We start from the raw sequence: 25960 nt of genomic DNA on the forward strand, positions 1-25960 counted from the left end.
TTGAGAACATATGCAGCAGTACCTGGGGGAGTTGAACCTGGGAACGTGTGCCGAAGAACCGAGTGAGTTGAACATGAGTAGTAGCCGCAGTAAAAGGGAAGTTGAACCTGGGCACGTATGCCGCAGTAGCAGGGGGTTTAACATGGATACATGCGTCACAGTACTGGGGGAGCTGGAATGTGATAGCCACAGTACCGGGGGAGTTGCCGCAGTACCGTGGGAGCTGAAACTGGAGTAGGTTGCCGCATTACCGGGAAGTTCACGGCGCAGTACCGGAGGAGTTGTGAGTAGCCGCAGTACCGGGGGAGTTGAACCTGAGTAGTTGAACCTATATAAAGAAGCCGCAGTTCCGGGGGAGTTGAACATGGATTTAGTCGCGTAGTAACGGGGGAATAGAACGGCGCAGTATCTGGGGGAATCGTGAGTAGCCGCAGTACCTGTGGAGTTTAAACAGAGTATCCGGAGTACCGGGTAGTTGAACATGAATAGCCGCGATACCGGGGAAGTTGAACCTGGAAACGTATGGTGAGTAGTCTCAATACCGAGGGAGTTGAACCTGAGTAGCCGCAGTACCAGGGGAGTTCAATGTGAGTAGCCGCAGTACTTGGGGAGTTGAACATGGGAACGTCTGATGAGTAGCCGCAGTACTGGGGGAGTTGAACATGGGAACGTATGGTGAGTAGTCTCAATACCGAGGGAGTTGAACCTGTGTAGCCGCAGTACCAGGGGAGTTCAATGTGAGTAGCCGCAGTACTTGGGGAGTTGAACATGGGAACGTATGATGAGTAGTCTCAATACCGAGGGAGTTGAACCTGAGTAGCCGCAGTACCGGGGGAGTTCAATGTGAGTAGCCGCAGTACAAGGGGAGTTGAACATTGGAACGTATGGTGAGTAGTCTCAATACCGAGGGAGTTGAACCTGAGTAGCCGCAGTACCAGGGGAGTTCAATGTGAGTAGCCGCAGTACTTGGGGAGTTGAACATGGGAACGTATGATGAGTAGCCGCAGTACCAGGGGAGTTAAACATGAGTAGCCGCAGTACCAGGGGAGTTCAATGTGAGTAGCCGCAGTACTGGGGAAGTTGAACATGGGAACGTATGATGAGTAGCCGCAGTACTGGGGGAGTTGAACATGAGTAGCCGCAGTACCAGGGGAGTTGAACATGGGAACGTATGGTGAGTAGTCTCAATACCGAGGGAGTTGAACCTGAGTAGCCGCAGTACCGGGGGAGTTCAATGTGAGAAGCCGCAGTACAAGGGGAGTTGAACATGGGAACGTATGGTGAGTAGTCTCAATACCGAGGGAGTTGAACCTGAGTAGCCGCAGTACCAGGGGAGTTCAATGTGAGTAGCCGCAGTACTTGGGGAGTTGAACATGGGAACGTATGATGAGTAGCCGCAGTACCAGGGGAGTTAAACATGAGTAGCCGCAGTACCAGGGGAGTTCAATGTGAGTAGCCGCAGTACTGGGGGAGTTGAACATGGGAACGTATGATGAGTAGCCGCAGTACTGGGGGAGTTGAACATGAGTAGCCGCAGTACCAGGGGAGTTCAATGTGAGTAGCCGCAGTACTGGGGGAGTTAAACATGGGAACGTATGATGAGTAGCCGCAGTACCGGGGGTAGTTGAACTCGGAGTTGTATGATGAATAGCCACAGAACCGGCGAAGTTGTACCTGGGAACGTTTGCATGAGTAGCCGCAGTACCATGGGAGTTGAACCAAGGAACGTATGGTCAGTAGGCGCAGTACCGGGGGAGTTCAATGTGAGTAGCCGCAGTACTGGGGGAGTTGAACATGGGAACGTATGATGAGTAGCCGCAGTTCCGGGGGTAGTTGAACTCGGAGATGTATGATGAATAGCCACAGAACCGGGGAAGTTGTACCTGGGAACGTTTGCATGAGTAGCCGCAGTACCATGGGAGTTGAACCTGGGAACGTATAGTCAGTAGGCGCGGTACCGGGGGAGTTCGGTGAGTAGCCACAGTACCGGGGCAGTTGAATCTGGGAACGTATAGCGAGAAGCCGCAGTACCTGAGGAGTTAAAACTGAGTAGCCGCATTACCGGGGGAGTTGTAATTGAGTAGCCGCAGTACAGAAGGAGTTAAACCTGAGAACGTATGATGAGTTGCCGCAGTACCGGTGGAGTTGGACCTGGAAACGAATGGATGAGTAAATGAAGTACCAAGAAATTTGAGCGGAAGAGAAACGTTTGCACGAATAAATTTTTGAAACTTGGAAATTTGACTTTTTTTTTTTAAGACGAAAATGTTAACACCGTTAGACAATGCAATATTACGAAACTTGCAATACTATTTGTATGCAAGTTTTATATATGAAACAAAGCACGGTTATTCAAACACAGTTTCCTAATTCATTTTACGATGAGGTAAATATTAGATTGCCACTACCTCATTAGCAGTTATTGTCTTAGCAGTTCGTTTAAATGTCAGATGCACATGAAAGATCACGTTGTATTTACGCGCGTTTTAAAAATACGTTTAACACACCCATTAAAGGGACTTCTTCACAGATTTGTGTACGTTTTAAGCGTGTCACTCAATGGCTTCACTTAAAAGATTTAAGTTGATAATCTGAAAAGTAGATAGAATGTATAACATGTTAAAAATCCACGAACCCTTTCACTATCAAATTTCAGACACCAAGCACGGAACATTTTAATGAGTGAGGCGTAAAATAAAATATGATATAAGTTTCATCAAGCTATCCGGCTTTATAATTTGCTATTAATAAATTGATTGATTTTGAACAGAATATTAATCACATTATTGCTGCTACATGGTATCACTTTGTTTTATGATCATATACATGTATACATTGTATGTCTTACATTGAATTAAAAAATCATATTTTAATGTTGTTAAACTCTGACCTCGAGCATTACATTGTGTATAGATTGTACATCAATATGCATGCCGTGCAGGAGCTATGTCTTCGGGTCTGCTCTTATTTGCTTATGGACTTCGAGCTACTAAATTGAATAACACGACCTCGAGACAGGACTTCGGGTTACGTCGATACGATTCCGAGTCTATATTCTGCAAAATTCTATACTTTAATTATTATAACCAAACAGAGTCGGTTGAATTATTGGTCGGTCGCTTGGTTTGTCTGTCATGCTGCACATGATGTTCTGTGATAATGTACATGTGTACTTTGTGTCGCGCATTACATAGCTTTTCAGGTTTCTACCTATTAACATGAAACTTTTATGATATATTGTTTACACTATGTGCCAGACATTATTTTTGTGTATGGGAGATATTTTTAAGGGTTTTGCACTTCAACTTGGCAAATTTTTGGATTTAGATCATTACATTATTATTTATTTGTACTGCATGTCGATGGCTATAGTCTATCATTTTCTTGTATATCAAAACGAAAATAATAGAAGTGGTGTTTATACTATGTAGAAATGCAGAAAGTTTGTTTTTTAAATAAATGTTAACATGAAAAAAAGTTTATTCTTTGGGTTTGCCACAATATTTGTTGACGTGTATGTGCCATTGAACTAAAGCGATTAATTTAATAAATCAACGCGAAGCTTTTTTGTCTATGTATGATTAATGAAAAACAGCGAACGAAAACCATGTGTTAGAAAATTGCAAAATTTAATGATTAACATAACATTGAAGATTGTTTGTCAATTCCGATATATCACTTGATCTACATGTAATCCACGTATAACAATCATTGTCTTCAATGGGGATCGTGCCCTGGACCTATCGGTTACAAGGCAGACGTTTTTCCGCGTCCCCATAAAGGCTAGCTCGTGTTTTTAAATGCTGTGGTGTCTGTCCGGTTAGCGCAGTGGTTAGTACACGCGCTTCGTACATAGGCGACCAGGGCTAAATTCCCATTCACGGAAGAATGTGAGTTTGTCTGGTGGTCATCATACCGTACAGGTGAGGTATTCCTCCGGGAAATCCGCCTCCATGGAATTCAATGCCACACTAGAATGGAAAATATGTTAGTTAAAACGAAATGTCTGGAAAGTGCAGCTATATTATATGATTGAGAGAAGCACATTATGTAGGATTACTAAGACACATCCCAGGTACGGACCAGGTCCCCACATGGACCAGGTCATCCTGTTTGCTATTTATAAGCCTCGTTCTTGGAAAACTAGACTTAATGCATGTGCATAAAACATCGTTCCAGATTTGCATGTGCAGTCCGCACAAGATAAGTAGGGGCGACCCTTTCCGCATTTATAGATTTTAGGCCGAAAGTGTCGCCTTTTAATAGCATAAGCATACTGCACAGACGCTTTACTCTCATGCACTAAACTCAGTTTCCGAAAACGAGACTCTAATCTTGTATTGTCTAATATTGTTGCGATTTTAGTGGATGCAATATTTCATAGTGAACATAAACTATAAAATCGCATTACCTTAAGTATCAGCGTTTGTACTGTAAGGAAAGTTTCCTTACTTGACATGTGTATCACTCCCGAAAACAGGTGACATTGTGAAAATGTAAACATTATAAACATTAATAACACATCGACAGGAAATACCTGGATAGCCTACGGAGGAAGCCAGCTGAATCCACCAGAAATCACCATTGCTTATGACATGGCCTTATCCTTTATTTAGCAAATATTGCTATTTGTTAGTCTGTCACTGTCTTTTGTCAAACACTAAACTTAGCGTTCGTTTGATTGTCAATTTCATGTCGAGTAGGTTATACTGCACACTTAAACTTTAAATAGTTGCAGAAGTTAATTTTGTGAATGCAATTATAGTCATCCCCTGTATGATCTATAACGTTAAATGTTTACTTTTTAATCAGTAAAAGATATTGTTAGTCAGCGTCTTTGAAAGTGACCGCCATGTAGAGTTCAGGCGCGAACTATTTTTCGTCTGTAAGCTAGGTCTCGGCGTCTGATCAGTATTAACATAATTGTTTTTATAATTTAACAGTAATCCTTTAAGAGTATTTGGATGTTTCGCCGAGATACAGCCTACTGTAGTCATTTGTTGCATTATCTAAATGTTAATATTTATATGAACAGTTGTTATGTGTCATGGTGCGGAGTTTTTACTGTCTCACCTATTCATACGCCTTACCATTTGTTAAGTTCGGCGATTGTTTGTTTCACGTATCTATGTTCAGCTGATTATTTGTAAATACTGCTTTTCGTTAAAGCTGTTCATTTGACCAAAGACCTGTATATGATGTATTGAGTTTAGATTGTTATATTATTTAAGGAATGGGCCTGAACACGCTTTGTTGTTAAAAGCCGAGGATTTCATTGGTTCATTTTGTCACGTGGTAGTTGAGTCGGAATCTATAAATACGGACTTAGAATTCAGTCTCGGCATCTTCTTTCTGGAGTTCACACCTCCTTAAGACAACCAACAATTACGGTAAATTCATTACATACACTTATTATCAATTATACAAAATTAACAGGATGGGAAATCGAATGTTCAGACAAATGAGAGCTCCTCCGTTTACTACTTAATATAAACGCTTCAGTACAGTAAATGTAATTATTATGTAATGACTACAGTTCAGAAGATCCCGGTGCATAGGCTCGGTTCTTCCTCGTCCATTGTTTCCACTTATATTCAGGGACGCCCTCTTGGCATATATTATTATCTATATGCAAATTATATATATAGAGATATAACAAACACAGTATTAAATTGTTGAAATTTTTATTTAGCTTCGTTGTTGATGAACCCGAGGGATTGAAACTCCGGATCGGGGTCAACTATAATCAAAGGGATGGCTATTACTGGTGCGTAACAACGGTATACTACCTACGCGAGGTATCCTGACCGGTATCACTGGGGGCTGACGAGGTCAAAGCGTAGTCCGTTTCGCTACGACGTCGGGTATATGTTTTACTACGAAAACATTGTTTAAAAACATATGACATCGAGAACGGATTAGTCGAAAATTGTGTTTTAAACATGTAAGATCATGCTTTTCTAATAACAAAACTCTGAATTTAAGCATAATGGCATTTCATAGGTTTGTTACATCAAATTATAATCCAAGATGTGTCTGGTTTATGCGGTTAAACATGAAATATACCGCTGATTTTCAAAGCGAAGTCAAGTTTCACTTTTAAAAATGCAATTAAGGTTTACAACTGTGTTTAATTGACACAATTTTACAATTTCCATATTGATCTATGTATCGTTAAGCCACTGGTGTGTTTAGAAATGTGTAGGGTGACTCAGTTATCAGAAATAAAGGCTAAATATTAGTATTAGGCATGATCATGTCTCTGACAGTATACGTATAAGCCTCGCTACGACAACGCTTTAGCGTGTATGCGTTTCTCACAGAAGACGTATTGGTTATCTCTCGAAGGCAAAATAAAGAAAAAAAAGTTAATACAGAGTCATGGAGTGGCTGGATGTTTCCTTTGAGGAAGAGGTAGTAACAACGGCACAACATGATTCGAAGCGCACAGTCGACATTGTATTGCACATTATTATGATATAATTAAATTCACGACTAGGCCAAATGAAACGATTAAACTCGAAAATCCATATAATATAAGATGACAGTTGAGAGTCGATAACCTAATGTCGTCGGTCTCAATAAAAATGACGCATCTTTACCTCGTGACAATCCCTTATACGTTCATTTTGATACAGACCGACGATAGATTTTCAGCATACGGTACTCTTTATCAAATAACATTCGATTCTCGTTATGCCCAACTCGCTTATCTCAAAACTCTGCTTATGTCAAAGTAAATCCCATGTCCCAACTTCGATCATTATTTATCTCATACGGAATTTGATTTTTACATTGTATATATATCAAAGCGATTTTCTTGAAAATCGGTTATCGTCAACTAATTTTGAGATGAATTTCATGTTCGTATACATGATTTTACCTGTAAAATCCACACCTGTAACAGCCGTAAGGTGTGGAAAGTAGGACCCCAATGGCACAAATCCGCAATTGCATAACCAATATATTGTTGTAAAGGTGTGGCAGTGGGTTCTGTCACAGGTTATTGTTTACTGCGTACATGACAGCCGGTAAATTTACCTCGTGTTACAATGCGGTTAAGGCCCAGTCTCACTCTGATGCCGGCGGAGCCCCAGTGCGTGATCAGGCATCTACCGGGTTGAACCGGGGCCCTACCGGGATGAACCGGTGCTCCAGCGGGATGAACCGTGGACGACCGGGGACAACCGGGGCTCCACCAGGGCTCCAACGGGAAAGTATTAAAATGTTTAATACCTCCGGTATGAACCGGAAGTCACCGGGTAGGACCGGCAACGACCGGCTTGGCACCGGGAACAACCGGGACTGTACCGGGAACAACCGGTATGAAACATTTGAATACTTTCCCGGTGGAGTCCCGGTTGTCCCCGGTTAAACCGGGGCGTTGCCGCAGCTCTGCCGGGGTCTGATGCCGGTATAGTCCCGGTGAGTGCCGGCGTAGTGACGGTATACCAGGACTCTGCCGGGACTCTGCCGGCTTTCACCGGGTTCAACCTTTTCGTTTGGATGTTCATGCGCACAGTGAAGCACGGCATCTTTTGCACTGGAAAATGGCAGTTTGCAGTAACTGCAAACTGCATGTGATTTGTCCTGAAATGGATACAGAAACTTCGTTGAGCAACCTATACATTATATTTGTACTTCGTTGCGCAACCAATACCGACTCTGTGCGAAACCTATACATAAAGTGACTTGTAATTTCCTTCGAAAAAAAGCATTTGAATAAATAAAAAATATGTTCGTAACCTGTTTTGCACTTTAAAATGTGTAATGTACACTGAATCAAAGAAACATGTAGTTTTATTTTATTTAAGTAACCGTAATTAGCTATTTTAACAGAATAACCACCTTATGCATTGCTTCAAATCAAAATATTTCGATTTTAGCTTAAAATAAACTTAAAGGTTGCAATTACGCGTATTTGTTATTAGTTTGTTATTGAAAATAAGTACCTACTACTACTGGATGTTCCGTTCTCTAATCCATAAACACCAGAAAAGATGAAACTCGCCTGATTAAGTAGTGTATTTACACAATGTTTTCGTAGTAAAACCTATACCCGACGTCGTAGCGAAACGGACTACGATTTGACCTCGTCAGCCCCCAGTGGGTATACTCGTTACAGTACTAATAATTTGTTGAGCAAGATTTCCTTATTATAATGACTTGATTTGTTTTTTTTGTTCGGCTAAACATTGATAATTGTATATAAAACAAACATACGGGTAAGACAAAAATGTTATTAGTGCAATTTAAACATGTTTAAATACTATTTTAAACGAATAAGTAAGCATAAAGATTAAGGGCTTGTTCAGTGGTTCGCCGTCAACCATTATGAATCCGTGACGCTCATATAAACGCACATTACGCACTACTAAAGACCAGCGTTCTAGGAAAACAGGGCTTAATGCATATGCGTAAAGTGACGTCCCAGATTAGTTTGTGCAGTTCGCACAGGCTAATCTGAGTCTACACTTTCCATCTAAACTGGTATTTCGCTAAGAAGAGATTTCCTTAAAACGAACATTGTTATACAAGTGGAAAGTGTCGTCCCAGATTAGCATGTGCGGATTGCACAGTGGCATCTGGGAGGACACTTTACACACATGCATTAAGCCCAGTTTTCCCAGAACAAGGCTCTTATAATGACCAGTTTCCTATCGCAGTCGCTGCTGTCCCACAAGTACGGCTATAATGCGTTCCCTCGGATGATCGCTGCGGATGAGTTTTAGCCTTTCTTGACGCAGGTCGAGGACCCGTAGACAGCCCGGCTCTTTCACAAGTAAGAACAACTTCCGGCCCGGTAAAATGTATCTTTTTGTTTAAAAAAAGAAGAGTTCTCAGCATCGGGTACGTACTGTAAGAACAGCTATTATTAGTCGACTTAAATCCAGAATATAAAAGTCAGACTGCCCTGTAAGCGCAGTACACGCGCTTCTCATCTCGGCGATCCGAGTTCAATCCCCGTTACCGTAAGCATGTGAGTTAGGCTGGTGTTTATTATATTTCGTCCCAACTTTAGACAATCTAGGAAGTCAATAAAGTAGGAGTGCTAGGACACAATATAATAATGAATATTTTTAAGGACTTAAAGACACTCCGGGTCCTCACATAATGCAGCCTCAGGTGGGCAATGCGCTCCCCTTTAGATGGTATTTCCGGGACGACAACGCTGTTCTTCCCGCTTACATCCTCGCATCTATAAGCACGCAACTGTCGGTTTAATTAGAAAGTACAGAGACAGGTAGGAAGTCGCCAAAGATCAGACTATTATGAAGTGCAAACTTCTTCAGCTTTGTTATCAGGTTGTTGATTGTCTAGAATATGGTTGCATTACTACTAAGTATGACAAAATAAAACTGACATTTGACTGACTTCTGCACACAAATAAAACTAAGTAATACCCTTTTCATCTCTTACCCATCACCATAACATTTCAATGTTTGTATGCTCATTAACTAATACATCATCTTCGTTTATGCATTTTCTTTTTTTAAACATCAACAATGTTTTACATATACACCATATTTCACTACATACTGCTATGATGTGCTTGAACTACATGGCCGACATTGCGTCTGCAAAAACTGTGGAGTATTTATTACCTGTAGAAGTGGCTTGAAGACCCATGTTGAATTACTATTACGTGATGCTGTATAATTATATGAGGTTTAAAGCTTCCCTGCACCAAGAAATTGGAAATTAAGCACAGCTGTTATTTTGGTAAAATGTCAGGACCACTGCAATAATGACATGACACCATTCACTGAGATAAACTGGCGTTGTTTTGTCACACGTTATCAGGGGTGTGATTGAGGTGACTTTTGAGGGGAGGAAAATTCTGTAGACTGATTTTGACTGACCGAATCGCATACATAACGCAATGACAAAACGTAAAACAGGCATTTAAATAAACACCATCTTAAACTTATCAACATGGTTTCTTTTATGAAATCTTTTTTAAATTACTTAACATGTTATGCAAAGTCACCAGTATTAATTGTGATCAAAATCAATGAGTGTTCCGATTCCTGTGAACGATGGCGGCAATCTTTCGTTTGAGCTCAATGCTTTTAAATTCTACATAAGGTCAACAATGTTACAGTGTTCAACTAACGACAATTTACCACAGTTTGAGTTTACGTAGTTCAAGATTTTTTCACATGATTCGTGAATAAAATATGACTTCAGCCTTACCAAGACAGTCGATCTTCCGTACCCATTCAGCGCTTTCTGATTTATATCCACTGTTGTTTCTTCCCTTTCCCATTTAATTTTGTTTTTCAATAATTGCTAAATCTCCGAGACTTTGTGAGATTCGTTCGTTCGTCTTCATTAATGCTTCACAAAGGCGCCATTTGCTATCGAAATATGAAACACATTTAAAAAAAACCGATTTTTATTGGAAGATTGGGAAACGAAAGCCAATGACATCGCTCGTTTAAAAATATGCTATGACAGAATACCAGTTCAAAATGCGGAGATGTTTCACAGGCAGCGGATTTTTCGAGCCGCTTATGAAAAACACCCGCGAATTCGGTCGTACTTTCACCCATTTTTTTTTCGAATTTTACGCGAATCGCGGAAATGACCCCGGACAACCCGATCCGCGGTAATCCGCGGAAAAATCACACCCCTGGAACTATATTGGCCTGCCAATATCCAGATATCCAGGCAGATGTGGATGACCCAAAGCCCCTCACAGACTACCCTAAGGCACTCCTGAAGGTCAGAGGAAGGTCTGAGCCTTGCCATGGAGCTTCACTGGGTGCAACAAGCCATGGACAGCCGCAAACATTATACCCCAATAAGAAGCGACTATATTGGAATTACTCTGTAATTTAGTTTGTTGGTCGGTTAGGTTTGTCTACATAAAATGAACCTTGTTCTGGGAAAACTTGGCTAATGCATGTGCGTAAAGAGTTTTCACAGATTAGCCTGTGCAGTCTGCAAAGGATAAACTGGGAAAACTATCTGCCTGCATTGGATTTTCGTTTAGAACTAAACATTCCATAAAACAGAAAATGTCTTCTTTATTAGCCTGTGCGGACTCCACAGGCCAATCTGGGACGGCACTTTGCAAACATACGTTACATTTAACCCGGTTTCCCAGTGAGGCTGTAGATTATTATACTGGTTGACGAGTTGGTCTGGTGTTTTTTTGCAGTCAGTTGAAACTAGGTTATCACCATGAAGAACCTCTACTCTGCCCATTTACTTGAGTTATATGCTGTTGAACACATAGCAGACAAAGCAGATTTGCAAATTCAATAATAGGAAAACTGGGTTTAATGCATTTGCGTAGTGTCGTCCCAAATTAGCCTCCGCAGTCCGGAACAAGTATTTTCACCTAGACTAGATATTTGTATAAAGGGACTTCCCTTAAACAAAAAACCCATAAAAGCGGATAGTTGTCCCTGATTAGCCTGTGCAGACTCCACAGGCTAATCTGGAACGACACTTTACACATATGCATTAAGCCCCATTTTCCAGAGTGCGTGTGCAGACTGCACAGGCTAATCTGAGACAATACTACACATATGCATTAAGCCCCATTTTCCCAGAGTGTGTGTGCAGACTGCACAGGCTAATCTAGGACAACACTTTACACATATGCATTTATCCCCATTTTCCCAGAGTGTGTGCAGACTGCACAGGCTAATCCAGGACGACACTTTACACATATGCATTAAGCCCCATTTTCCCAGAGTGTGTGTGCAGACTGCACAGGCTAATCTGGGACGACACTTTACACATATGCATTAAGCCCCATTTTCCCAGAGTGTGTGTGCAGACTGCACAGGCTAATCTGGGACGACACTTTACACATATGCATTAAGCTCCATTTTCCCAGAGTGTGTGTGCAGACTGCACAGGCTAATCTGGGACGACACTTTACACATATGCATTAAGCTCCATTTTCCCAGAGTGTGTGTGCAGACTGCACAGGCTAATCTGGGACGACACTTTACACATATGCATTAAGCCCCATTTTCCCAGAGTGTGTACAGACTGCACAGGCTAATCTGGGACGACACTTTACACATATGCATTAAGCTCCATTTTCCCAGAGTGTGTGTGCAGACTGCACAGGCTAATCTGGGACGACACTTTACACATATGTATTAAGCCCCATTTTCCCAGAGTGTGTACAGACTGCACAGGCTAATCTGTGACGACACTTTACACATTTGCATTAAGCCACATTTTTCCAGGGTGTGTGCAGACTGCACAGGCTTATCTGGGACGACACTTGACACATATGCATTAAGCCCCATTTTCCCAGAGTGGGGCCCATATTCATCAAAACAGAATTCTCCCAATGATGAGAACCCAAATATATACAACCCATTAAATCCCTCTTTTCATGTAGACATTCATCAAAACAGAATTCTCCCAATGATGAGAACCCAAATATATACAACCCATTAAATCCCTCTTTTCATGTAAACATTCATCTTATAGTAGCTGGCTCAAAATGAAGAGGGGCATTTAAGGACATCAGGACTGTGTTTAGATACATGCCCTTAACTACAACACCAGCACTATTGGTTGAACTAGAAAAGACACGCAAGATCTTCTATGCATCATCTCCTCTACTGCAAGCTCTGTTGGGAGACTTGCAATCAATTCTCATGTTTACCACAGCCCTTCTTAGATTAAATAAGCATTAATAAACTTTACAAACAGAATACAAGATCATGTGTATTCATTTTTAATTGAGGTGCTAGTAGTAAGACAGTTATATTATTTGACTTGAATTGCATTTATTATCAATCTACCTATCAAGTTTCATGATCCTAGGCATAAGCGTTCTTGAGTTATCATCCGGAAACCATTTTACTATTTCGGGTCACCGTGACCTTGACCTTTGACCTAGTGACCTCAAAATCTGTCAGTCATTATCAATCTACCTATGAAGTTTCATGATTCTAGGCATAAGCGTTCTTGAGTTATCATCCGGACACCATTTTACTATTTCGGGTCACCGTGACCTTGACCTTTGACCTAGTGACCTAAAAATCAATAGGGGTCATCTGCGAGTCATGATCAATCTACCTATCAAGTTTCATGATGCTAGACATAAGCGTTCTTGAGATATCATCCGGAAACCATTTTACTATTTCGCGTCACCGTGACCTTGACCTTTGACCTAGTGACCTCAAAATCAATAGGGGTCATCTGCGAGTCATGATCAATTTTCCTATGAAGTTTCATGATCCTAGGCCAAAGCGTTCTTGAGTTATCATCCGGAAACCACCAGGTGGACAGACCGACCGACAGACCAACCAACATGAGCAAAGCAATATACCCCCTCTTCTTCGAAGGGGGGCATAATTAAAGGGAGGCAAATGCTGTAATAAAAAGGACATGCATAAACGGTAGTTGTTTCCCTTGTTTGAACCATGCTAAATCCTTAAAATGCCTATTTCCAGTAACTGTGACCTTCTCCTGTGACCTTGACCTTTGATCTAGTGACCTCAAAATCTGTATGGGTCTTCTGCGAGTCATGATCAATGTACCTATGAAGTTTCATGATCCTAGCCCCAAGCTTTCTTGAGTTATCATCTGGAAACAACCTGGTGGACGGACCGACCGACCGACATGAGCAAAGCAATATACCCCCTCTTCTTCGAAGGGGGGCATAAATATGGTATGATATGACGAGTGTCAGATCTTTTTTATCACATTCTTTTAAATGAGCAAATTAAATAAATATTTACACAAACATAATGATAAATCCTGAATGTTGTTTACATTTTGTGACATCATTTAGCGTTGCAACGTTATTTCAGCAAAGTAACAAAATGCGATTGGTCAATGAATGAAAACTAAACCAATGAAAACACTTTCAGTGTTTTTTTTCACTAATAGGGGAATGGTGGCGGGCCCGTCCAAAGCGGAAAAAATGCGTTGTTTTTAGGAAAAGGGGAAAACTAAAAATTCACTTGTTTATATGTAATGATATTTATTATATTAGGACACATGTTTGTATGAATATAATATTCACAGCTGAATGTCTTCGTCCTTTTTCTTAAAATAAAAATATATATCAATGATTTTTTCAACATTTAAATTTCAGACAGTTCAGCCTTCATGCACAGTCTCAGTTTTCTTAGCCATTTTGAGTCTTATTGGGATCTTTTAAATCGATAAAATGGCAAATTTAAGCATGTTTTATCAATAAAATCATTTCAATACGTTGACATAACTTTTCTGGCATTTGAAAAAATGACTTGGATGTGCACATGTAAATTTGTGGGTTTTTGATTTTGGAAAAAAAAAGAAATTTGCAATAGATATTTTGTTAAGTGTATGAGTTTAACTTTTAAATTGGTGTATCAGTACATTCATGAAATCAACATTTATTAATGTCCCACAAATAATGGCGATTTTGAAATTCATATTCCGTATTTTCTGCGAAAAGTGTTTGTAATACTTACCTGAGGCGACAATTTCCGCCTAGAATTGATTTTTGTTAAGAAGAAATTTCCTTTCAACAAAAAAATTCCTAAAACAGCAGAAAGTATCATCCCTGATTTGCCTGTGCGCACTACACAAGCTAATGTGGATGGAACTTAAATGCATTAAGCCCCCTTTTCCCAGAACGATGCTTACTTTGAATCAAATTTTGAAATTCTCTGTTCCTGAGGTTTGGAAATCATCGAGTTGAAAAAGGGTTTGAGTTATTGATCCTAGAGCAAAATAAGTCATTTTATGTTATGTGAATCATATCATTTTTGTCCAATTCATCTTTAGCATTCTTAATACATTCAAACGTGTGGATGCGACCACTTGTATTAAGCGACCTTTGTCTTATGCGACCATTTTGAAATCCCACGGAGCTTTTTCGCTATATTATGATATTGTATTAAGCGACTTTTGTCTTACGCAACTGCTGATTTTTGTGTATTTTGATGTCCGAATCTTGAATTAAGCGACCACTAGGAAGTAAAAGTGGTTAATCTAATGATCTTTCAGGGACAAATCCGTGTTAATTGTTTATCTAAGCCGATAAGATATACTGTTACACCTCTGCTTTGTTTTCACACCAACCATTATGATAATGCTTTGTCTTGTTGACCGGTTCTGACCGGTATTGTTGTAGACTGCGTATCAATTTATTGAGTTGAATAATAGAGGAACGTATTACACACAGTCTACAGCTTAAATAGTTTACTATGTGGAACGTTAAGAGACAACGCCGTTTTTTCTTGAGTATATATAACAGGTGCAGAAACAATGAACTGTACGCGACAAACATTTCCTGACAAGTGCGGAAAAAAACTATTAATCGGCAACATTTTTCGAAATCCGTACATTACCAATTTGTAATTATGCTAATTAGTAGATACGTACATTACCAATTTGTAATTATGCTAATTAGCAGATATTTGTTAGCCAATCACATTGTTATTTACTTAATAAATTTTCCAATCCGGTCTGTTTGTTTGTTTTCAATTGACGTGTTTTAATTTTTCAGCTCATAATGTATCATAATCGAGTCAGATATCCTTAAGCGTACATGCAGAAATTAAAATGTCAAAACGAAAAGTGTTAACGTTGAACGAGAAAATTCGGGTTTTGGACGTAAAATCGCAGATGAGTTTGGAGTTGGTAAAACTCAAATTCAGAACATTCTTAAGCGTAAAGCTGAGGTGCTTGAAGACATGAAAATAAACGTCAGATGAAAAAAACGCGAAAAATATTTCCTTGTCTATGTTGTTTTTGCAAATAAATATGTACACAAAATTCATTTATAATAAATGATAATTTATAATAAGTGAAAAAATAAAACACATTTTAAGTAAAATATTGGTTATGTATTGTGTTTTTATTCATTTTATTATAAAAGTTAAAATCATTGTTCACAAAAGAGATTACCCATCATATAGATTAAAATTGAGGGTAAGCATTCTTCCAGAATGGCCTTTTTTTATTTAAAGACCATTTTATTAAGAGACCACTTTTGATTACTCCCTTAAGTGGTCTCTTAATACAAGATCGACTGTACACAGCCTGGTATTCTGTCAAATCATTATTTTAGTGGGACATTATGTTTTGCTTATTTTAAGGGTTGACCGTTCCACAAAGTAAACACAAACACATGGAAAATAACTTACACAAATTCCCAGTTATTTTTCCAAACTGAAAAATCCACGCATTAATTAATGTGTCCGTGAATATCTGTTTTAACCAGGAAATTTCATGCGGAAGAATATAAATGGTCTACAAATTACAAACAATTAATGGGGATATTTTACCTTATGTGAATATATACTGTCCTTTCCCACCTCGTCTTTTTTTTCATTCTTAATACTGTACATAAGAAATACACAAGTGGGCCTTTTCCTGGCATATTTATGGGTATGTGAAACGGACCCATACACAAAGCATTCCTTTAAATACGTGTCTAGTGTTTTATCCAGGCCGTTTTAGCGTGGCGCGGCGCCACTCCGCTTTTTTGAAGCGCCTCGCTGCCCCTTTCAAAGCAAATCAGCGCCACGCTGCCCTTTTCAAAGGCCGCCGCCCTGTTTTCCGCCGTGCGCGACTTTATTGATAACATCTTAATTGCCTCTTAACCAAGCTTCTAAGCCGACTATTATCAGCGAAGATTCGCGCGGTTGTGAATATATGTCATGCGTGAATAACCATGTGTCAATATCAATCGATAATTTCAGTGGCTTTGTAACACTAATCGGTCCGGATACAATCGTGCACAGTTACTTAGGAGACTTGATGAAAACCTCGATGTTATTCACGTGGAAATTGTGCATTTCATGCATAATTCAGTTATATCAAAACATTTATTTTTACGCGTAATTAAATTTAAAAAAAAAACACCAGTTGTATCTGTAAAATATTAATTTGATTTCAATTTAATGCAAAACAGTTTTAAGTTAATAACAATTAATTTACAGGGCTTGAACTAAGCGGCGTACGGCCGTATATTACGCCCGAAAATTGTTTCCATACGCCGATTACAAAACCCCATGACGTCCACTGTACTTCCTGAAAATTGGCCATACACCGAAAATAGCAACCCGCGACATATACCGAAAATAGCAACCCGTGACATATTAAAGCTGTCGATTAAAATAACGCTCCGCCTCCTATCCAATACAATTGGCGCAGGCTCATATTAAAGCTGTCGATTAAAATAACGCTCCGCCTCCTATCCAATACAATTGGCGCAAGCTCACAGTAGATGTGTGTTGATGAATTGTAGCAGACGACAATTTTAACACGTTTGCTGTTCACGGTTAGGCAGACCGCGCTTAATTGGAGCACGTGCTTGTTTAATGTTTTGATTACAATAACGTGTGAATGTCGGCAAAGAAGTTGATACCCCGTCTTGAACCCTGTTTGGCCAAAAGTTGTTAATTGTTGTAACAGTAGTAGGCCTGCACCATTGGTTCAATTAAGAACATTATGACCCGTTTGTAACTTGTCAAAATATGTTTATTGGCAAACACAGATATGAATTTTACAAAAATATTGAACTTGTACCACTTATCAATCGCGTTTAGAATGTCGCAACGTACGCTTTCCGATTTTGGCATTCCACTTTCGACGAAAAGGTAAATTAGAAATTGATGCAAATTGCTTTGTAAGCAAAACAAGTTTATATCGGAGACCAGTTATCGTGTATTGAATTAATTGACAATGAACAAAAGACAGTACGGCGCCGTTCCTAGTTACACCTTTGCGAAATAAAATGTACACAATACAACACGTGGTCATGAAAACAATGTCATTACGCAGAACTTACTGACTATTCAACAAAGTGTTAGTGTTTGTGAATCTCCATTTAAGATTCATATAAAGGACTTGTTTGTGCAATGTGTGTAACGTTTTAAATATAAATAATTGTTTAAGAGGGTAACTCATTTAACAGTATTCTAAGACTTCTTTGAAAAGCTATAGTTTGTATAAGATAAATATCCTATGGTGTTTAATCTTGTTTTTTGTTACTACACAAAAATATAAAACACACAATAAAATATACATTCTGGATTTTGTTGGTTTAATTATTCAACAATAAATCTCAAAACTATACATACAATGTTTGTGTGTACCAAAGCCTGTTATTAAGTCACTATGCAGATATATTTGTGCCCTTTTTATTGATGTCGCGCGCTAAAGTGCCCTTTTTTGAAATTTGCACCACGCCCTTTTTCCTTCCTGTATAAAACACTAGTGTCTTATGATTAACATATCTCAACTAGAAATGGTGAGGCAGAGGCCGACGCGTATCCCCACGCCCCATGTTTGACACAAGGGCGCCCCATGGTTGGCAATGGGTCCATGCATAGTTGAGATTGACCGTATTGTCATAAGATAAGTTCAGTATCCATTAGAAGTGAATCGGTGTAGAAATGAAGTAATTATAGTAAAAGACAATTTTGGGTGGGCATGGCCTATTATGGGCGGGGCGCCCCAGGTTTGGTAAAGGGGCTATACATAGTTGAGATTGACCGCATTGTCATAAGAGATGTTCAGTATCAATTTGAGTTAAATCGGTGTAGAAATGAAGAAATTGTAGTAAAAGGCAATTTTGGAAGGACGTGGCCTATGTGGGCGGGGCGCCACAGGGTTGGTAATGGCGCCATGCATAGTTGAGATTGACTGTATTGTCATAAAAGAGGTTCAGTATGAATTTGAAGTAAATCGGTGTAGAAATGAAGATATTATAGTGAAAGACAACTTTGGGTGGGCGTGGCCTATGTGGGCGGGGCACCCCAGGGTTGGTAATGGGGCCATGCATAGTTGCGATTAAGTGTATTTTCATAAGAGAGTTCAGTATCAATTTGAAGTGAATCGGTGTACAAATGAAGAAATTATAGTAAGACAATTTAGGGTGGGCGTGGCCTATGTGGGTGTGGCCTATTATGAGCGGGGCGCCCCAGGGTTGGTAATGGGGCCATACATAGTTGAGATTGACCACATTGTCATAAGAGAAGTTCAGTATCAATTAGACGTGAATCGGTGTAGAAATGAAGAAATTATAGTAAAAGACAATTTTGGGTGGGCATGGCCTATTAAAGGCGGGGCGCCCCAGGGTTGGTAATGGGGCCTTACATAGTTGAGATTGACCTTATTGTCATAAGAGATGTTCAGTATCAATTTGAAGTAAATGGATGTAGAAATGAAGAAATGATAGTAAAAGGCAATTTTGGGTGGGTGTGGCCTATGTGGGCGAGGCGCCCCAGGGTTGGTAATGGCGCCATGCATAGTTGAGATTGACCGTATTGTCATAAGAGAGGTTCAGTATGAATTTGAAGTGAATCGGTGTAGAAATGATGAAATTATAGTAAAAGGCAATTTTGGGTGGCCGTGGCCTATGTGGGCGGGGCGCCCCAGGGTTGTTAATGGGGCCATGCATAGTTGAGATTAACTGTATTGTCATAAGTGAGGTTCAGTATGAATTTGAAGTGAATCGGTGTAGAAATGAAGAAATTATAGTAAAAGGCAATTTTGGGTGGGCGTGGCCTATGAGGGCGTGGCCTATGTGGGCGTGGCCTATGTGGGCGGGGCACCCAAGGGTTGGTAATGGGGCGATGCATAGCTGAGATTGACCGTATTGTCATAAGAGAGGTTCAGTATCAATTTGAAGTGAATCGGTGTAGAAATGAAGAAATCATAGTAAATGGCAATTTTTGGTGGGCATGGCCTATGTGGGCTGGATGCCCTAGGGTTGGTAATGGGGACATGCATAGCTGAGATTGACCGTATTGTCATAAGAGAGGTTCAGTTTCAATTTGAAGAGAATCGGTGTAGAAATAAAGAAATGATAGTAAAAGGCAATTTTGGTGGGCGTGGCCTATGTGGCCGGTGCGCCCCAGGGTTGGTAATGGGGCCATGCATAGTTGAGATTTACCTTATTGTCATAAGAGAGGCTCAGTATCAATTTGAAGTAAATCGCTGCAGAAATGAAGAAGTTAATGTAAAAAAACATAAAACAAGATGTGTTTGTGAAACACAATGTCCCCCTATATGACATTTGACCTTGTAGGATGACCTTGACCTTGACCCTTCACCACTCAAAATGTGCATCTCCATGAGATACACATGCTTTTCAAATATAAAATTGCTAGCTTCAATATTGCAGAAGTGACATTACATGTGCAATTTTGACCCATATATTTAACCTTGAGATTGACCTTTCACCACTAAAAATGTGCAGCTCCATGAGATACACATGCATGCCAAATATCAAGTTGCTATCTTCAATATTGCAAAAGTATTCATAAAATTAGCGATTTAGGCCACATATTTGACCTCTGACCTTGAAGGATGACCTTGACCTTACACCACTCAAAATGTGCAGCTCCATGAGATACATATGCATGCCAAATATCAAGTTGCTATCTTCAATATTGCAAAAGTACTCATATAATGAGCGATTTTGGCCACATATATTTGACATCTGACCTTGAAGGATGACCTTGACCTTTCACCACTCAAATTGTGCAGCTCCATGAGATACACATGCATGCTAAATATCAAGTTGCTATTTTGAATATTGAAATACTGCAAAAGTGTACATTAAATGAGCGATTTTGACCCATATATTTGACCTTTGACCTTGAAGGATGACCTTGACCTTTCACCACTCGAAATATGCAGCTTCATGAGATACATATGTATGCCAAATATCAAGTTCCTATCTTCAATATTGCAAAAGTTATTGCAAATGTTAAAGTTGGCGCAAACCAACCAACCAACAGACCAACAGACAGGGCAAAAACAGTATGTCCCCCACTACTATAGTGGGGGACATAAAAATGAGTGAAAATTTCTGACTCGGCCAGCCCCAACCCCCATAACTTTTGACCCAGGGGTCAGATAAAAATTCCGTCACTGTCACCGTCGCACATATGCTCATAGCTACCATGTATGTAAGTTTCAAGGTTCTAGTGCTAATAGTGTAGGAGGAGCAGGTGACCAGGACGGACGGACAGACGGACTGACGGACAGACGCACATCAATACAATATCCTCACTTTTTCTCCGAAAAACGTGCGGATAATTATATTTCGCTTTGATCAAAAAAGTTAATAACTATCATAATAAGATTTTATTCTATAATATGAAGTATTAGAAATAGTTATATTTAATTAGTTTTTCCCAAATCAATCGACTTCAGGCCTTTTCCGCCCTATGTCATGGTTCCGAAATTCGGCCCCATTCCCAATGCAAATCTGGTTGTTTTTATATATTATCCCAATTAAACATATAAATCCCAATTCCCCCAAAAAAAATCTTTATTTGTTTAAACCTTTCAATATTTAAGTTAACCTGATCCAGAGTAGAAAATAGAAAAATATGTTAAATTAATTATTTAAGACTTTCCTTATTTTCCCCGAAATCCGGCGTTTCACGCGATTTTTTTCACCTTAAAAAAGGCCAGGCCTTTTCCCCAAAATAAGATACAAAACCTGCACTTATCACACATGTTCATAATATTTTGTAAAATTTAAATATGTTGCCAAAATAGTCGTTATTTACCAGTTAACGGCTTCTTTGATATATAAGAAACACTATTCACATGCGATTATGTTTCCCAATTGAGCTAGTTTTGCGAATATTTTTTCCCAAAATGGGGTTTTTCACGACCCGAAATTCCAAAAAATACAGTGTGGTGTTTTCCCAAAATGGAGCGGAAAAGGCCTGGTCACTTTTTGCACGAACAAAATTCAAAATTCCAAAATTGCATTTTTCCCCAAAGTGGCCAAGTAAAGGCCTGACAATTAAAGCATCTATTTCACCTTGTGTGTACTCAGGTTATTCTTGTCCAACACATCTTCAGCATCATTGTCCCGTCTCAGCAGCGACTTGAGCAGCAAAAAAGCTTGATGAATTTCTTGTTATATATATATATATATATATATATATATATATATATATATATATATATATATATATATATATATGAGTCACACACATTTATATAAGTGTAATTAAAATCGATAACAAATGTAAAACCGCATAAAATAAGGTAAATTGATAAATCATACATCATGTCAACATTCTATAAACATTACTCAAAAAATTAATATATATTCCTCCAAAGACTACTTAATCTATTTCATATAAAAAGTTTACATCAATATACATTTCTTACATGGCATGGTGTATATAGAAATGAAAGTCTAAAAATAGCCTAAAGGGTCTTCCCCAGGCCATTTAAGCGACCCTTGCCGGGGCGCTTGAATTTCGAAATCAGAGTCCCCGGGGCGCTTGAAATTTTCCGATCAGTGTATTCTTCAGTAAAAGAAAGTGGAGATTGTCCAAAAAAATCAAGGTTTCCCTATCAGTGTATCAATATTCCCTGTTTTAAAAGAGCACTCGGTACCTACTTTCACGAGTAATCGCCATAAACACCACATGGGGTAATGGATAATCCACTGATACGAGAATAGCATGACGCGCGTATCGAATATTCTAGCCACATTACACGGTCATTTAAATGCTGACAAGGATGTATCTGGTAACTTTCCAGTCGTCAAACTGTGAAGGTCATCTTCCAATCGGTTACGCGAATGCTTATGAAGGCAGGGTTAACTATCGACCATTATTTTTGATTGACGTCGGGCATGAAGTAAGAGTTTATCGCAGCTTGATTAGCAAGAAGTTGTACCATTTGAGTAATATAAAACCGGTAATTAGTACAGTACAGAACATTAAAGACGGTTTCGGGCATCATCATCACACCTTTTTACTGTAAACAAGTGTTACCTATGACTCATAATTAATACGAGAAATTAATTGCAAGTGGTAAACAATTAATTATTATAGCGAGTAAGTTGTGCAAATGACTCCCGGTTACAATTATGTGATAACAATTTATTTAATTCCAGTACATGTATATTTCAACATGTCCATTTATAGAACTGATTCACCTCGTTTTTCTAACATTTATTTCACACGTAATGCGCTTTAACAAATTTTCGTTGAATTAATAACGCACACTTGTAAAAGTTTCGTCCGATAATCGATAGTTAGAAGACTGATGATGGCAACCGGCCGTGATCCTCGTGGACAACGTGAATTTCATGCATAATTCCGTCAAAACATTTATTCGACTCGTAAAGTGTGTATCGTTGAATTTATAACGCAACGGTAAATATTTGTTGAAATCTCAAATGGGAATAATTAAATTTGTAAGCCGAAACCCATTACCGTAAGTCGATGTTAACGCGTTTTTAATCCGAAACACACTTCCGAATGTAAATGTTATCGCAACGTTAAATATTTTTGCTTCAAATTAGCAGTGCAAATTTATTTTGTGTCGAATCTTTTTCTCAATTAAAAAGAGCGCGAAAATTATGCAGAATATACAACGTCGCCTCTATTGCATACAAATGACTTGTATTGAGCGTTTTAACAAGCACACAACAGGTCAGGGGATTGACGCATATTCAGAGGCAATATTTCATCAAATCTATGAATAGTCACTTAAAAAATGGCAAGGTTTGTGTTAAAGAAATAACTGAAAGCTTTTATCGTAAATATTTGCCAGAAAGAGATTGATAAAAACGGAATAAACGGGATTATCGGGTAATAAATAGAACTTGAAAAATAGTAAGTATACAGTAATAGAATCGGGTTGAAACGGGTGTATTGGGGAATCGTTCGAGTCGGGATTTTACTATCTGTGCAATATAAAAAAAATATATTTTTAAATGACTGGAGGATTGTTTTTGAAGAATCATAGCGCACCAAATGACGTCTTTTGACGCTGTTTATCTTTGAGTTATAATGCACCACAGAACGTTAATTGACACGTTAAATTAAAAAAAAATCACCCCGGTCGGCCCCGGGGCGCCAGAACAAATTCCTGGGAAAGGCACTGGCCTCAGTTTCTATGTCCATGTGCATCTATGTACAAATATTAAATTTTCACTTGAAATACTTTGTTTTTTCATGCCAAGTTTACAAGAACTAAATTTTAAGACGTTATAACACAAATGTTATGACAACATAACATAATAATATTAGATCTAATGTTAAAAAAACACATTTTATAAGCAGATAATACTATGTGTACATAAATCATTTGTATCTTTAGCTACACACTTAATGTTGTATTTTAACATCACACACTACACTGCTCTTATGCTAAACAACACACTGTCATTGAAATATTAATCACTAATTAAAACTAATACATACATGTATACACTATTCCACTCTGAACACCAGGATGATGTTGTTCCCCTGTCCCACAATGATGGATGATGTTGTACTGCAGTAGCAGACAGACAATGGGTACCACAATCCATCCCTCCCTGTATACAGAGTGGCCCCCAGCTTACTCTCCCCTTCCATGTTCACCTGTAGTACAGTGTAGGACAGGCTTCCACAGACCAGCACCTGGCCTGCAGGGGTCACATGTAGACCACGTGGCCACACTAGTGCTGGGTCTGTCAATGTAGCCAGGAGTGTGCCATCCCTGGCCAGGGTGTGAAGCTTGTGCTGCCAGAGGCTGATGATGTACAGCTTGTCTCCTGTGGGAGTCACAGCACACTTCCATACTGCAAAACAGAGTAACATCAAGATATTGAATTACTGTAAATGTTAAATAATCTTATTAAACATACTGCAGTGATATTGTATTACGCATATGTTGCTATAAAGAGGCCTTTACACATCTAAAATATATGCATACATTTCAATGATTCAAAAGACTTAAGTTAAGCGTGACAATAAACTTCAGTAGCAGAGCTATTGTGTTAACGTTTGACATGTTGAAATGCGACTGGTGAGTTAGATATGAATTGAAGAAAAACAATTACACAGATGGAAACAATTGCACATACTGAAACAATTGCACAGTTCAATCAACAGGTAAACATATTGTACATGTACAATCATTCAACAACCACAAAATTAAGACCAGGTCAGAAAGTGTCTCTTTCCCAGGAACTCAGTTTCTATTTATAGACATGCCATGTAGTGACAGTCAAAATACTTCATTACTAATGTTTATAAATCAATATTTCTGAATCTTGTTTTGGCTACAATGTACATGTACTGTAGCATTCAAAGAGCACATATGAATTATAGAACAAATATAAAACATCAGCAGGTTTTCTGCTATTACCTCTGAATTTAATTTATTATCATCTCACAAAGTATATAACTAAAATTTATATGATTTTTTTTTTTCAAAATAACAAGATAAAGGCCTAATGGGTCAATATGGGTTGATTAAAAAAATAAATCTGAATACGTTTCATTTAGTCGATAAAAATTACCAAATTGGTCACTGTATGGATTTAAAATAACACAATTTGACTAGACTCCTTTTCCCACAATGGCTAGAAAAATCCCTGTACATAATAGGAATGTTATCAGGATAAATTCACAATGATTCTTACATGTATAATCAGCTGATCTGTCTTCATAGAGTCTGCAGACTAGTTTGCCAGTCAGAGTGTACTTGAACACAGCAGTACCAGAGGTGATAAACAGTTCACCCTGGTGGTGGGCAATACCACTACATTCATGTTGTAACTTAAGCTTCCTCCCTGGAGTGAGCTGGCTTTTGGTGACTTTGATAAACTGGACCTCATGAGTGTTGTTAGCATTCTCATTCACAACCACTGCAACCTCACTGGGTGTGATGAGACACATGTCATATATATTAGCAGTCACCTCCCAGTGACTCACCACCTGGTACTGCTGGTTCAGCTTCTTGACTTTATGATTCTTATAGTCTGCCATCAGTACCTGCCCATCAGTCAGAACACATATGCCTGAGATATGACATACATTTGAATCACTTGGTATTCTCACATTGTGCTCAGTATGACTCTGGACATTAAACACCTTGCCTGACTTTCCCAGCAGAGTCAGTGCCTGCTGTATTATACAGTGAAAACTCGCTATTAAGACCACTTGTGGGACTTTTCAAAAGTGGTCTTAATAGCGAGGTGGTCTTAATTCTGAGT

The 25960-nt window shown here is 39.0% G+C and overlaps 1 protein-coding gene across 2 annotated transcripts in view; it reads right to left on the reverse strand.

Moving 5' to 3' along the window:
* Nucleotides 1-3628: 3628 nt before the first annotated feature.
* Nucleotides 3629-25960, reverse strand: part of LOC127835237 (uncharacterized) — a 52042-nt gene continuing 29710 nt past the window's right edge. Inside the window, exons 1-4 of one of the 2 annotated variants that reach the window (XM_052361562.1) lie at nucleotides 25388-25875; nucleotides 24180-24541; nucleotides 21773-21838; nucleotides 3629-3971 (exon numbers count right to left, since the gene is read on the reverse strand). In XM_052361562.1, the coding sequence (XP_052217522.1) occupies nucleotides 24189-24541; nucleotides 25388-25733 (699 nt within the window). In that variant the 5' untranslated portion in view covers nucleotides 25734-25875 and the 3' untranslated portion in view covers nucleotides 3629-3971; nucleotides 21773-21838; nucleotides 24180-24188. Of the gene's footprint in view, nucleotides 3972-21772; nucleotides 21839-24179; nucleotides 24542-25387; nucleotides 25876-25960 lie in introns of those variants that run through there. The other variant, XR_008028422.1, reaches the window with a different exon arrangement.

This window comes from Dreissena polymorpha, chromosome 6, assembly GCF_020536995.1.
Source record: "Dreissena polymorpha isolate Duluth1 chromosome 6, UMN_Dpol_1.0, whole genome shotgun sequence".
Taxonomy (NCBI): Eukaryota; Metazoa; Mollusca; class Bivalvia; order Myida; family Dreissenidae; genus Dreissena; species Dreissena polymorpha.